Below are 13,192 nucleotides of genomic sequence, written 5' to 3'. Positions count from 1 at the left end.
TTAAAATCAAAAGACTAACCTTTTAATATCGTTTGAATCCCAAGTTTGGAAACTGAATACAAAGAACTCCTTTTCAGCTCCATTTTTAAAAGATATACAATAGTTATTTGACTCACAATTGCTTCCAGAACAAGCCATTCTAAGCCTAGGGACAGCCAATATAGAAGGTGTTTGATCTATATAATAATAAAAAAGAGTAATTAACCAGTACAGTCATTAAAATGAAAAACCATAGAAACTTACGGTATCTGTTCTATTCAAAAGAATGAGAAGATCAATCATCATGAGTGATATACAAATAGATACTTCAAGCTGCTTCCACCGCAGATCATAGCGTTTATAATATAATTGCCATGAGAGACCAAATGTCGTAAGAATGCTCAGAGTGAGACTCTCAATACAACAAAGTGAGACCACTAAGTTATCGTCATGACTGTTCCCACTGAGTTGTTGTACCTACAAATAAGTTAAGCGTACGGTTACATGGTATCTGGTAATTTCGTCTTACAGCTGTTTAGCCTGAAGGATATTTAGCCTTAATAAATAAATAAATGCGGCTCCGTTTATTTAAGCAACGTTCATTTCAGCAAGTATCAAATTGCCAACATTCATTTTAGCAATTACTTATTTGAGAGAACTTTTTTTACCGCCGACATTTTCATGTAGTAAAGAATACGACAAGAAAGACGTTATTATTAAAAGTTAAAAAAAAAAAAAAATTCTTTTGAATCTATGGATCTGATAAACTAAAAAAAAAAGCAAAAGCTGTGTTGAATTTTTCTCCAAAAAAATTTGTATTTGAAAAATTAATTCTTTAATTTGAGATATGAAATTATTTTTGTGAAATACTGTGGATTTTACATTTAATTTTTAGTAAAATTTTCTAGTAAAAAAAAACAACAATTAAATTTGGGGGTGCTTCAGCACCTTCAGTCGATCCCCTGCGGACGCCCCTGATGTAAAATAAGCCATGGCTGAAAATCACAAATGAGTCACCCCGACAGAGCAGATTGTACATGAATTCTACATTCTCCAAGTGAATTCCCTGATGTCTTTAGTAATAATATTTTTTATACAACCAGAGAACCCATCCCTGGAGAGACGCAGAATACATAAAAATAAATGAAACTCCATTGTTTTCACAAGAAAAGTAAGAAGCACGGCCTTATTGAAATTCACAAATAATAGATGATAATTATGTGCATGTATATTTTTACCGAAATAGGGATATAATCAAAATTTCATCTTACCAACTTCATGCTCTCTACTTCCAAAATAGCGTAGGATCCAGGCTTCGAACATGTACAAACCGCAAAACTCTCTTTCACTTCAAGAATACAGTAAGGAACATTTATTTGCCAGAGAAAGGATGGATCATCAATTAAACGACTACAACTGGGCTTCCATTTTCGATTTTTTGATCCACGGAGAAATATTTTAGTTTTAATATTCGCTTCATTGTTCTCAGAGTATATTGTCACAATGGGAGAGCGCCAAGCAAGGATGATTGAGTTGTTCATGCTATTTTCAAAGGAATTATTTACAATTTCATCAAGTTCGTTGGAAAAAGCAATTACAACAAGAGGATCTTCGTTTCTGTCTAATACACTCACATCAACGTTCACATTACCATCGTGATTCGAAAATCTGAAAAATCAGGGCGCTATTTATGACGAAACAAAGAAATACATATTTACAGTACCTTAAACTTTTTTCCATTCGTTTTAACCCTCCGACTTTGACCATCAATGAGTTATCTCCACTTAAAACTACATGCTCATTTAATGGTATCTTTTTTGCAAATGTCACTGATGATTCTAAAATAAGTCTCCAAAGCTGGACTACTCTTCTGGCCTAGTGATGTCATTATTTATAGATAAAAGAGAAAAACTTACAAAATCAATAAAAATTACCTTCTCAGATTGTGACACAGACATGGAAGCGAAAAGCCAAGAAATACATTTGGAGTAAAAGTTCTTTAGAAAGTGATTCCGTTCCAATTCCAATATCGATGTTTTCAGACAAATGTACTTTGTATTAGGGCAAAGTGAATAATTAAATATATGTCCATAAAATCTTAATGATTACTTACTTGAATAACTCTTTTAATGAACTTCAAAACAAATTCCCATTCCTTGTTTCGTAAAGGATTGCTACCCACAATGGTAGGAAGGTCCATAATTTGTCGGAAGGGAAGATATTTATCTGTTTTTCTGGACACGTAACCATTCAGAAAGTTGGACAACTATGACAAAAAAAAAAAATTGTGAGAAGGATTCAAGGATTCATTTTGTACATACCTCGGTGGATACTTTAATCAGGCTATTACGAATACATTCTGAATAATCCGGACCCATGTCCCAACTGGGTGGATTCCCGAGTAATGTTGGATTGCATTGTAATGATATGTATCCCTCTCCATTAAAACATGGAACTAAAGCCTTTTGACCCTTTATAGCATGAACAAACATTTAAAGACATGAATAAACATATTTGATTAAAAAGATAAATAAGGGGTGTCAACATAAAAACAATCAGGGAAAAAAATAATAAAGAAAAGGAAAAAGGTTCAATGTACAGGGCGTTAAGATCAAATCGGCGGTTTTTTTTATGATGTCTGGTAGCGTCTATTTTTTCACCGGAAGAAACGATGTTGTATCAACAAACTTTTGTTAAATCTTGGGGATCATAGCGACAGCTCCTCCAGATATAAAGAAGATTGAATTCACTAAGGAGGAACGGGGTTGCACTCTGTGACGATGATTCTTGTCCACGTCACCAAAGAAATTTCAAATCGGGAGGTCTTCAATCTGAGTGGCATCACAATTCCGAATATACAAGAAGACTCGACACCTCCTCATGTCTCAGACAGGTAGCTGAACTGGCTGAACAAACACTGCTATGACTTCATCAGCATGGAACTATGGATCCTAGCTGTCCGGATCTTAATCCAATGTATTATTTTGTCTGAGTCTACGTTGAATCAAAGACAAATCAAAAGTATCATCCCATATGAATCTCTGATTGCCTACATCCAGGAGACAATGACCAACATACCAAAGAACTACCTCGTCAACGCCTGCTTCTCTTTCCGGGCCTGGATCAAGGCCCTGATTGATGCTGGAGGCAAATACATCAAATGAGATATTTTTAACGTTCATATGTAAAATTCAATCCGATTTTCAAACAAATCCACTCAAAAATGCTCCCTCAGTAACCATTTTTGAAAAATAAGCAGATTTAATCTCAACACCCTGCGCATTGGTTCACATATTTGTATCAATTATAGGAATTCTAATCAAATTTTCCGTATAAGTAAAGACACACTCAACAGTGTTCCCAATAGTTTGGAACCTTCATTTGATTTGTGAGACTTAATTTGACCTAGGGGCGTCCGGAGGATTATTTATATATATATTTTTTTGGGGGTGCTTAATTTTTAGAATTGTTTTTGGAAAATATTTTTCAAAAATCCACAGCTATTTACAAAATATAAAATTGTTTGAAAAAAAACAAATATTACATTTTCTATATTATATATATATCTATCAATTTGTAATTCTTTAATATGAAAATGAATTTTGGATACTTTTGCGAGATCTCTTAAGGAATAATCAATTGATAGAAATTAACGATAATTATCTGACAAAAAATCCTTATATAATCAAAATAATTTATCTTGCTTTTGTGTTGACAGACCACAAATATTATAATTATAAGTTTAAGAAAATGCTAGATCATATGATTTAGATAAATATATTATCCTACTTTGCATTGTCTTTACTTGAATTATTTAATACAAAATTACTCTTAAAATTCGTGGCCAACTTAGGGATCCTGACTCCATGGGTTCACATACATCTTCTTGTAGTGCAGTACTCACATCTACGCTTTTAATTGAAAATAAACCCGTTCGAACATCCGTAACTTTACATTTATACGTACTCATAGCCTAAGAGAAGATACATAAAGTGAATTACACTCCGTATAATTACAAAGTTGAATAAAAATCCAGCATTACCTTAGGCCTTCGGATTTTCAACACTAAACCTCCAACAAAGGATTTTTCAATAAATTCAATACCAGAATAGGAGTCTTTCGTTATTGGAGTATTATCCTCGTCATACCATTCAAAATGGTAGCTGTCCAAATCTATTGGTAAAATCTTCCGAGAATTGCCACGGATTTTACAATAAAAACTCTCAGTGCTCCGAAAGACTTCATTACTTGATATGCTCTGAGGAGAAAAAATAAAACATCATTTGATTATTTTAAACGTTCATTTTATTAGTCATAGAAGGGTCAACATTTGACGGAAATCACTATGAAACATACACTGGAGAGGGACATTACTAGCGTAAACATTTAGGGGAGGGGGTACAAATAAAAATTATCAACACTGTTAACTAATTATTTATATAAGTAATTTTATTTTATATATATATACCAGCAGAGGATTTCCGCGTTGTAGGGCAGAAATAAAGGGGAATAGAAACAAAGAATGAAGGTAGGAGAAAAGAAACAAAGAGAAGGATAGAGTTATAGAAAGAGAACAAGAAAAGAAAGTTTGGTCAAAAACAGATCTTTAATGACCTCAGAGGGCCAAAACATATCTTAGGAACATTAGCGTGATACAACAGAGGCGTCCAGTGGGGCTGTAGCCCCTCCCAAATTAATGAATTTTTGCAGTAGAGCAAAAAATTGAAAATTTGAATTTTTTTCTTAAAAAAACCCTATTTTTTTTTGTGAACAGCTATTAATTTTTGAAAAAATAAATTTTTTCCCCCAAAAATAAAAAATTTTCTGTATAACTGTGAAATCTTTTGAAGAAAAATTCCCTCCAAAAATTAATTTTTCAACTTTTTCCCCCCAAAAAATTTAATTTTCTATGAGTGTCTGGTTTTTTGAAACTATTTTCCAATAAATTTATTTATTGTTGATTAGCTATGGATTTGTGAAATGTTTTTGAAAAAAATTCCAAAAACTAAGCCCCCCACAAAATATGTACTTACAGTTGCCCCTGTGCAGTTGTCCCAACATTACCAGAATCAGCAGATCCTAGTTTTGGTAATTCAGCTAAGTAATAAGAATACAAAACTGTAGTAAATTTGGTTAACGTTTATCTCTTGCACAATTGCAATTTCTAAACGTGAATCAAGTAAAACTTTTGGTTATGCGTTGTTTTCAAAATATTTATAGAACTAAAATATTTCTATGATCAATTACAAATGATCTTGGCCTATAATTTTTTTTGTCCCCTCTACTTTTCTTGATTGCAGAAAGCAATAAGTGATTGCTACTAGACCGTTTATAAAAATAAAGAAGACATAATTCATCTTCAGTTCAGAAAAGAAGAAAATAAAACCAATAGTTTTCCCTTTTTGGTTATTTTTTGGTTAAATTGACGAATAATAATTCGTCAATTTTTAAATACCAACTACATCATTTTTCTTGCTTTCTGTTTCCTTGATTTGAAAGGGAAGATCTATTGTTCTCAAGGACCTAAAGGATGTTCTGTAAGGTTTTCCTCTTTTCTAGCTTGGCCCAAAAAGGCTTGCTCTATCTTCTTTCTCTTTCCGCTTCATCCATAAACACAGACAATTGACTTTATCTTTACTTATGCAAAAGCCAGGATCTGATTAACATTTTTCAAGATTGATTTCTCCAAGAAGCTTTTGTCTAGCCTCATGATGTCAAAAAAAAAAAAAAGAAGAAGAAAGACCAGGAATCTTTCCCAACAAACTGTAATAAATTCAGATAACTTATAGTATATTTTGGAATCTGTGAGAACGTCGTTTTTCCACATCCTGCCTTTTGCTGCAGATTCTTTATTCTAAGTGAGTAATTTTGATAGCACCTTTGTTTAGATGTAGTTTTCAACTGGATTAGTAAATAATACTATTGGTACGCGCCCTTCAGTTAGGTACCACAAATATGCCAATAGTCCCTTGATTTGCTGAATCTGCACAAGTTTTATGGATTTTCCTATAAATGATCAAGTTATTGACTAGTATGGGATCATTCAAATGAAGGAAGTGGAGCTGTAAGCCACATGTAACCAAAAAATAAAAAAGCGTACAAAGCAATTTAGTTTTTCTTGCTGTCCACTCACAAAAAGAGTCATCCCCTAACGCAATTCTTCAACTATATTTTTTCAGAGCAGATGGATTTTTATTTAATTTAATTAACGGTCTAGGCTAATTACTCTTTATAGTCAAGGAAATTAGAGACATAAAACAAATAATTATGAATCCGGTAATCTTTTTTGGTTCATAGTAATAATCTTATTTAAATACATGTTTTTTAAAATAACGCACAACAAAAAAAGATCGTGCTTATAAATTACAATTATGCAAGGGATAAACGTTAACCAAATTAGCTAAAATTTAGTAATTGTGTTAGATTTAAGTAGCTGCAGAACCAAAATAAGGATCTACTGATTCTGAAAAGGATTTTCTAATTTTAAGGACATACTGCGGTTAATGGGTTATTTTATACATTAATCTGCTACATTTCAGACTGATCGGTTAGACCATTTTGGATTCCATGAGTGATGGAACCAAAAAAAGTAGACTGTATATCGTGCTTCATGATGTATATCATAAAGAATGATGAAAGTCGTTTGTATTTTTGGGCAAGTAAAAAAAACCCGAAAATCAACATGGTACCCCTGACAATTGAAAGAATGCTTTGCAGGAGAGCAGCTTAGCTTTCATGATGTTTAATTAGATCAGCTGTAACAAAGGAGGGGGTGATAAGGAAATAAACAAGAAAATTTGTTAGAATTACTCCAATGTCGATTCTCAATTCTACTCAGAGTGCAAGAAGGACTTGCAGTTATAATTCTGCAACAAATCCTCAGGGTTACAAAGTATCTTTAAAGAGCACACACGCATGTTTTGACTATAATGGAATCAATTTAGGAAAAGATGTTCCCTACTCAAGAATGAAATAATAATGAAAACTGCTGAAGAAAAGAAAATTCCTTTTTTATAGTACCAATTACAAATTAACGGGCCTGCTAAAAACACATAAGGGATTTACATCATTAATCATCAACATAATTCTTTAAATAAGAAATAATAATGAAGTCGTATGAATGAAACAGTGCAGGCGAGTGCTAATTATATAATAAGTGCACTGTTTCTGGTAGTTTTAGTATTATTGGGCTCTTATATTTATATCATAAATTAAATTTCATATTAAGACTTAAGACTAAAGTACTCATCAGTCATCCCAACATATTAATTTGTTTTTTTTTCCAACTAGTATCCTTATTCTTGATGAGAGAACATATTATATGAATTGATTAAAGTATTATTATATGAATTTATAATGTGCTAATTTGATCATCAAATACGGAGATTAAAACTGGGGATTTCTCGGGGAGTTATCACTTATCGGGTACATTGTATGAGATAATACTTTCTCTTTCTATCTCAAAATTGGAGACAGTGATGGCGGATAGTTGAAATTCAATTTTATCAACCTTTTAATAATAAGGAAATAAGTTCAAAGAGTCAAATGAAGCGACGCTCTGCAAAATGAAGAATATATCAAGGGGGGTAAAAGTTACCTCTAATAGTATTGTCCGACTATATTATTATGTATTAATACAATTTGTTTTATCGAATTTCCTCTTAAATAGGTTCCTCTGTTACGTCATCAAAAGCAAAGACATCTCTTATCGACACAACTTATACATATATATAGTCACTTTGGAATATATTATTGGAGTAGGGGAATCAATCAATAACAATTGCTTGAATAAGTTTTCACGAAGGATTTGACAATCATAGGAGTTGTAGAAAGAGAAGTATGACGTACAGGCAAACTTATAGAATGTATTTGAGTTATTACGCCTAATTATTCCAGGCAATGCCGGGAACTGCAATTATTAAATATTATTATACTCTCCTCAAAAAAAGAACTAGAAAAAGGCCTCAAAATCATTTAGCCAATTATTTTAATGTAAAGAATTATTATCCGCTAAAAGTTGGGAATTGTTCAAGGCTTAAAAGGATCTAATTCAACCAATCAACAACGTTCAGAACACTGACTCGGCAAAAGAAGCAAAAAAATCGAAAGCTGAGAACAAAATAAATTGTATACTGATGTGCTAGGGAGGTATTGCCCTAAACTAATACGTAAGTTGGGATTTTGTACAAAATACAGATTGCACACTGTACAGTTAGCAACCAAAAAATGTGATTACATGGACATTAAATTATTTTATAATATGATGAAATAAATGCTTATAATTAATCTGTATAGTTGTTTCTTTAATATCTTATTATAATATCAAAACGACCATAATGAATGATGAAGTTTCATCAAGATTTATAGGAAATTTCTACATTTTATGCATGAACAAGATCAACTATTAGCCCTCAAGATTACGTCTTCAATGATGATGGAATTTATTACGTCAGTGTAAATGATTTATATACCAAATAGATCAAAGTAATTGATTCCGGTGAATATATCAAACTGCCCAAATCTCTCATTGGCTACCATTTTGAAAGTAAAATGGGTTTTATTACTACTTACAAAGTTTTCAAATCAGTGCTCGAAGTAGGGCGAGATGGAGATTCCACTACGATAAAAATGGTCAAAATCATTATTATTAATATATAGATTCATCACAGGTAATATTTATTATATTGCACTGAAACCAACTTCGTTTTCAAAATAAAAAAAAATCTTGAGGGAGAAACCCATGAACCCCCAAAAAACACTCTTACATTTTACAGCTCGACCGCCGGTTAAAATTGAAACTAAATTGAGTATTTATGTATTTACCATGTAATTCGAGAAAAATAACTATAGATAAATAGGAATTAAATGACAAAAAGTTCATTATCTGAACTTTTTTCAGGTTGTAAAGTAATATGATAAATAGTTCGTTTCTCCATTCGAAATGAATGGATAAAATAAATAAACAGCAAATCCCGTTTTATTTGACTCACTTGAATAGGAAGACGTATGAATTTAAACTTAAGTGATTTGGTATTAATAGATTATATTTAGGTTGAAACTATTCTACAAGACAACTAACATCAATATTTGACAGAGGCTCTCTACCTAATCCATATAAGATCGATGTAGGTATATAGAATGAAATATAACAACGTACAGGAGATACAAAAATATAAACGAGCAAATTAGCTATTCCTTGATCCAGATTCTACTTGAATTACACACACATACACAAGTTTAAAAATGTTTCCAAAACAATTGGCTATTTTTGATTGATTGATTCAGAGAGGACTAGGATAATTTATTATAGCGTTCCTGAGTTTTTTTCCAGACTTCTGATTTTTTTGCTTGAGCCTTCATATCTAGAGTTGGAACTTGAGCATCTGAGCCTAGACCAGCTCTTACCTTTCTTTCCTCAATGGGTACTGGCTCAGATCTTCCAGCCGAATCCTTTCCTAACCCTTCTCCTTCTTTCCATCCCATTTTAGACATCATGTTAAATCCCTTGTTTCGGCTATCAAGGGACTTTTCCAATGAGGCCACCTCTGTTTTTTCGTACGGATTATCCGATCCTACTTTTTTACGCCTTTCTTCTGCTCGGTCAACGTAGGCTCCACCAGATACATTACTTTCATTCGTTTCCATATCGCTTCCTTTTAGTCCATACTTTTTCTTTAGCTCATTCATTTTCTTCTTTCGTCCAGCTTCCTTTTCGGCTGCGCTAGAAAACTTTTCCGTTTCATCGCTTTTTAAGAGCAACCCGGGTTCGCAACCCCCACATGTTTCCAAATGTGGGTGAATATGAGCAAAAAGTATGGTCTTTCCTATTTGAATCTTACTTCTATGAAGAATCTCATGCGGCTCACTCTCACTTTTAGAGACACTCATTCTTTTATTGTTGAGCCAAGTGCCATTTCGAGATCCCATGTCCTTGAGGAAATATTGCCCTTTTTTTTCATCATATGTTATTTTAGCTTGGAACTTCGAACATCCCGGATCGGGAAGGAGAACGTCATGCTCTGCTCCCTCTCTCCCAATGGATCCCCCCGGTAGTGTAACAAGAAACAGAGAACCAATTTTTGAATCTTCGGATTCATATACCATAAGTCTTACACAAGGAATTTTATCAGCGGGAGGAGGTCCTTGCTCATCTTCGGAGGTATCAGAGGGACTTGAAGTACTCGAAGAACATTCTCCATCCTCGGCACCCTCAGTACCTTCATTGTCATCTGTATCCACCATTCCTTAAAACAAGATAGCGTTTCACATTTATGTCTCAAATCATCACTTACGTATTTATAATTTGAAGCGAATATCGTTGAAAATAATTTAACTTTCTTTTGAGAAGAAAAGTTAGCCTGAAATGAAAATTTACTTTTTAAACGCTTCTTTTCTATTTTGTCTCGTTTTCGACGTCGTTTCTCTCGTTTGGTTTCTGTTTTTTTCTTTTCTTCGGGTTTTATATTACCCATTTCTTTATGTACTCCGGAGTCTGGATCATAATGAAAGTATTTTCCAGAAGAACCGTCATACCACATGCCAATTTTGGCGTCATAATAGTAACCGGATTTATAATCATAATAAAGTCCTGAACGTTCTTCATAGACCATACCTAAGGCACGAAACATCATTGGCACTTTAATACAAGCTTCTTTTTTTTCCCCAAAGTAATACGTAAAAATTGATTTCTAGTAATTTTGCCTCAAGGATATTTCCTCATTATTAGACAAAAAAAAAAAAAAGTTTAAAAATATCATTTGCACACCATTCAATATTTTACAGATATCAAATTAATTCAAAATTCCACAAATAATTTTAGATATGTTTTAAAATTTTGACTAAAATATCATATTTTATCTTTCTATCTCGAAATTGGAGACAACGTAAACGGAAAGTTGACATTGAATGATCGCAACCTTTTAATGATAGGGAAGTAACTTCGTTCAGCGAATTATTTCATGTAGGAAAAGAGGCTGTTCAAACAATTAGCACCTAGGAGGATCTTAAAAGCAGGTTATGTGGAAAAGATACATAGTATCCAAGGGGGGAGGGGCTCGGATTCGATCATTGAACTGAGGATGCCTTGAGTAGATTGCTTCTCATTAGCTTGTACTCATCGCATTATATATTACAACTCTTTCTTGTATCCATCATGGAACCATAGCAATATAATTACTTGAAGGAATACTTTGTAAAGGAATCTAAGCGTGCAAATCCGTTTCTCGACTCCCCAATAGACAATAGTATATAGGTTGTCAGGAAAGTTTTCTATGGGTAAGACTCACCAGGAGGAAAATTTGCATTATTATATTTGTTATAAATAATAAGGTTTTAAAAAATATACTATTGAGTATTTCTAAATATTTATAGTAACTTGATTAGAATATCTATATCCTGATATGATAACACTGATTTGAAGGGATTATTTAGTATAGGTATATTAGAGGAATACTTTATATACAAATTAGTGAAAATGCATAGACCTAAGAGACCGTCCTGAGGCATCTCATAGAATCAGTCAACATTCTACTTCCTCACTTATTTAAATAAAATTTGCCAAATGTTACTTATAACGTAATAATCAGTTTGTAACACTCCTCTCGTCAATGTCATAAAAAAAAAGATTTCTTATTAAAAGGGCCCAACATGCATCCTTAAGTTATACATTTTAGTACTTGATTTGAATATTTGTCTACATATATTACGGAGATACTAGTCTTGATATTATACCTGCGATACTAATAAGAAATAATCCCCCCAGATCCCGATGATATTAAAAAAAATATAAATAAATAATTAATGTTATCGAAATCTCATTTAAATAATGACTTCGAACAAATTTGTATAAAGGGTTTTCCTTGACGTCATATGTAGGATTATAATTGAAGGAGACGCCATCTTGGTGGCTCAAAGTATATATTTTTACTACATAAAATGAACACATTAATTTGTCTCTAGAATATGAAAATAAGATTATATAACGGTGTATTAACCTATCTTATAATAAAATAAGAGGTTTTTAGTTAAATTTTTTTTATAGAATGTATGATTAAAGTCCTTCTATTTATGGGTCCTATTTTGAAATCTAATTGTTAACAATCTTACTTAATAATAATAATTTTGTTTTTAAAAGATATCCCAAAATGAAGGATATTAAAATGGTTACGTCAAATGAAAGCCCTCTATACAAGTATTACTCAAATAGCATTATAATATCAAGATATCCATATTCAAATCAAATTAGAGTTAAATGATTTAGAAATGATCAAGAATATGTTTGTTAAAGTCAATTCATTTATGTTAAATAAAAGAAGAGTAATTTTCCTGGATCCAATATGTAGATTAATTGCTTATTAGCAAAAGGTTGCGAAGATTGAATTTTAAACGTCCATTTCCCCAAGGCGACGTTCTTCCATTTTGAGATAGAAAGAGAAAATATGACGTACTTGTAAAAACCGAAAGCGAGGTTGCGTGATAATCTAATAAATAAATAGTTCCGTTTGTATTAAAGTGCGAATAACAAAACAAAACGTTCCTTGACTCAACGTCACTTGTTCAGCCGCCTCTCGGACCTCATCCGCTAACGAAGTCCCAGAGGGCTTCCAAACCTCCTCTTTTTCCTTCTTGAGCGGCATTTCTTTCGTCTGTGTTCCCACAGTTTCAGCGAGAATCTCCCTTTTCTTATATACACCCAGACGACGACTCAACTCGGAGGCCTCTGATCGGATCTTTTCCGCATATTTCACTGAATTCGAGAGTTCAACTTCAAGTCCTGCAATCTTCTTTTTCAAATCCTCATTTTCAACTTGTAGTCGAGAGATATGATCCTGGGATCCATTCAAATCCACAGAGTCAGTCATCTCTTCGCGAGTTATTTATTTACTAAGTAATATTTACAAATGAAGAGAAGTTGAGAGAGGAAGGGAGGAAAGGCAGCTGATGACAAAGAGAAGGAGAAAAATAAAATCGGGCATGCGCAAAGACTGTCCTTCCAATAAGCGGGAAATCCAAATTAAGCTTCCATTCTCAAGTGTTTACGAATTTCCTTTCTCAAAATATATATTTTCAAGCACTTGACATGTATTTTTAAACCACAATCACCTCAAGAGGTATCAAAATTTGTGTAATTATACATAGATTACGAAAATAATACAAAAACAAAATTGTGCATCAGTTGAAGGGCTCTTTTAATTTATGTAACAATTCACGTTTT

The 13,192-nt window shown here is 32.7% G+C and overlaps 2 protein-coding genes across 2 annotated transcripts in view; both read right to left on the bottom strand.

Moving 5' to 3' along the window:
• LOC121130056 (uncharacterized) overlaps nucleotides 1-13,192 on the bottom strand; it is an 81,062-nt gene that overhangs the window by 12,680 nt on the left and 55,190 nt on the right. Inside the window, exons 11-19 of the mRNA XM_040725752.2 lie at nucleotides 4,022-4,237; nucleotides 3,809-3,952; nucleotides 2,301-2,450; nucleotides 2,093-2,245; nucleotides 1,914-2,030; nucleotides 1,703-1,854; nucleotides 1,251-1,647; nucleotides 244-456; nucleotides 20-176 (exon numbers count right to left, since the gene is read on the bottom strand). Coding sequence (XP_040581686.2) covers nucleotides 20-176; nucleotides 244-456; nucleotides 1,251-1,647; nucleotides 1,703-1,854; nucleotides 1,914-2,030; nucleotides 2,093-2,245; nucleotides 2,301-2,450; nucleotides 3,809-3,952; nucleotides 4,022-4,237 — 1,699 coding nt within the window. The remainder of the gene's footprint in view (nucleotides 1-19; nucleotides 177-243; nucleotides 457-1,250; nucleotides 1,648-1,702; nucleotides 1,855-1,913; nucleotides 2,031-2,092; nucleotides 2,246-2,300; nucleotides 2,451-3,808; nucleotides 3,953-4,021; nucleotides 4,238-13,192) is intronic.
• LOC121130057 (angiogenic factor with G patch and FHA domains 1) lies at nucleotides 9,006-12,894 on the bottom strand. The gene is made up of 3 exons (XM_071893760.1): nucleotides 12,517-12,894; nucleotides 10,355-10,593; nucleotides 9,006-10,223 (listed from the first exon to the last, which is right to left on the bottom strand). Exons 1-3 carry the CDS (start codon nucleotides 12,837-12,839, stop codon nucleotides 9,271-9,273), a joined length of 1,515 nt encoding a protein of 504 aa, XP_071749861.1. The 5' UTR covers nucleotides 12,840-12,894; the 3' UTR covers nucleotides 9,006-9,270.

This window comes from Lepeophtheirus salmonis, chromosome Z, assembly GCF_016086655.4.
Source record: "Lepeophtheirus salmonis chromosome Z, UVic_Lsal_1.4, whole genome shotgun sequence".
Lineage (NCBI taxonomy): Eukaryota > Metazoa > Arthropoda > Copepoda > Siphonostomatoida > Caligidae > Lepeophtheirus > Lepeophtheirus salmonis.
This window is presented reverse-complemented; position numbering and strand designations above follow the sequence as displayed.

Coding starts and splice junctions, on each gene's coding strand:
- LOC121130057 (XM_071893760.1), bottom strand. CDS start 12,839: ATGACTGACTCTGTGGATTTGAATGGATCCCAGGATCATATCTCTCGA. Junction 10,594..12,516: donor GAACAAGTGACGTTGAGTCA/AGGAACGTTTTG, acceptor GTTTCGTGCCTT/AGGTATGGTCTATGAAGAAC. Junction 10,224..10,354: donor AGAAAAGAAGCGTTTAAAAA/GTAAATTTTCAT, acceptor TCTTGTTTTAAG/GAATGGTGGATACAGATGAC.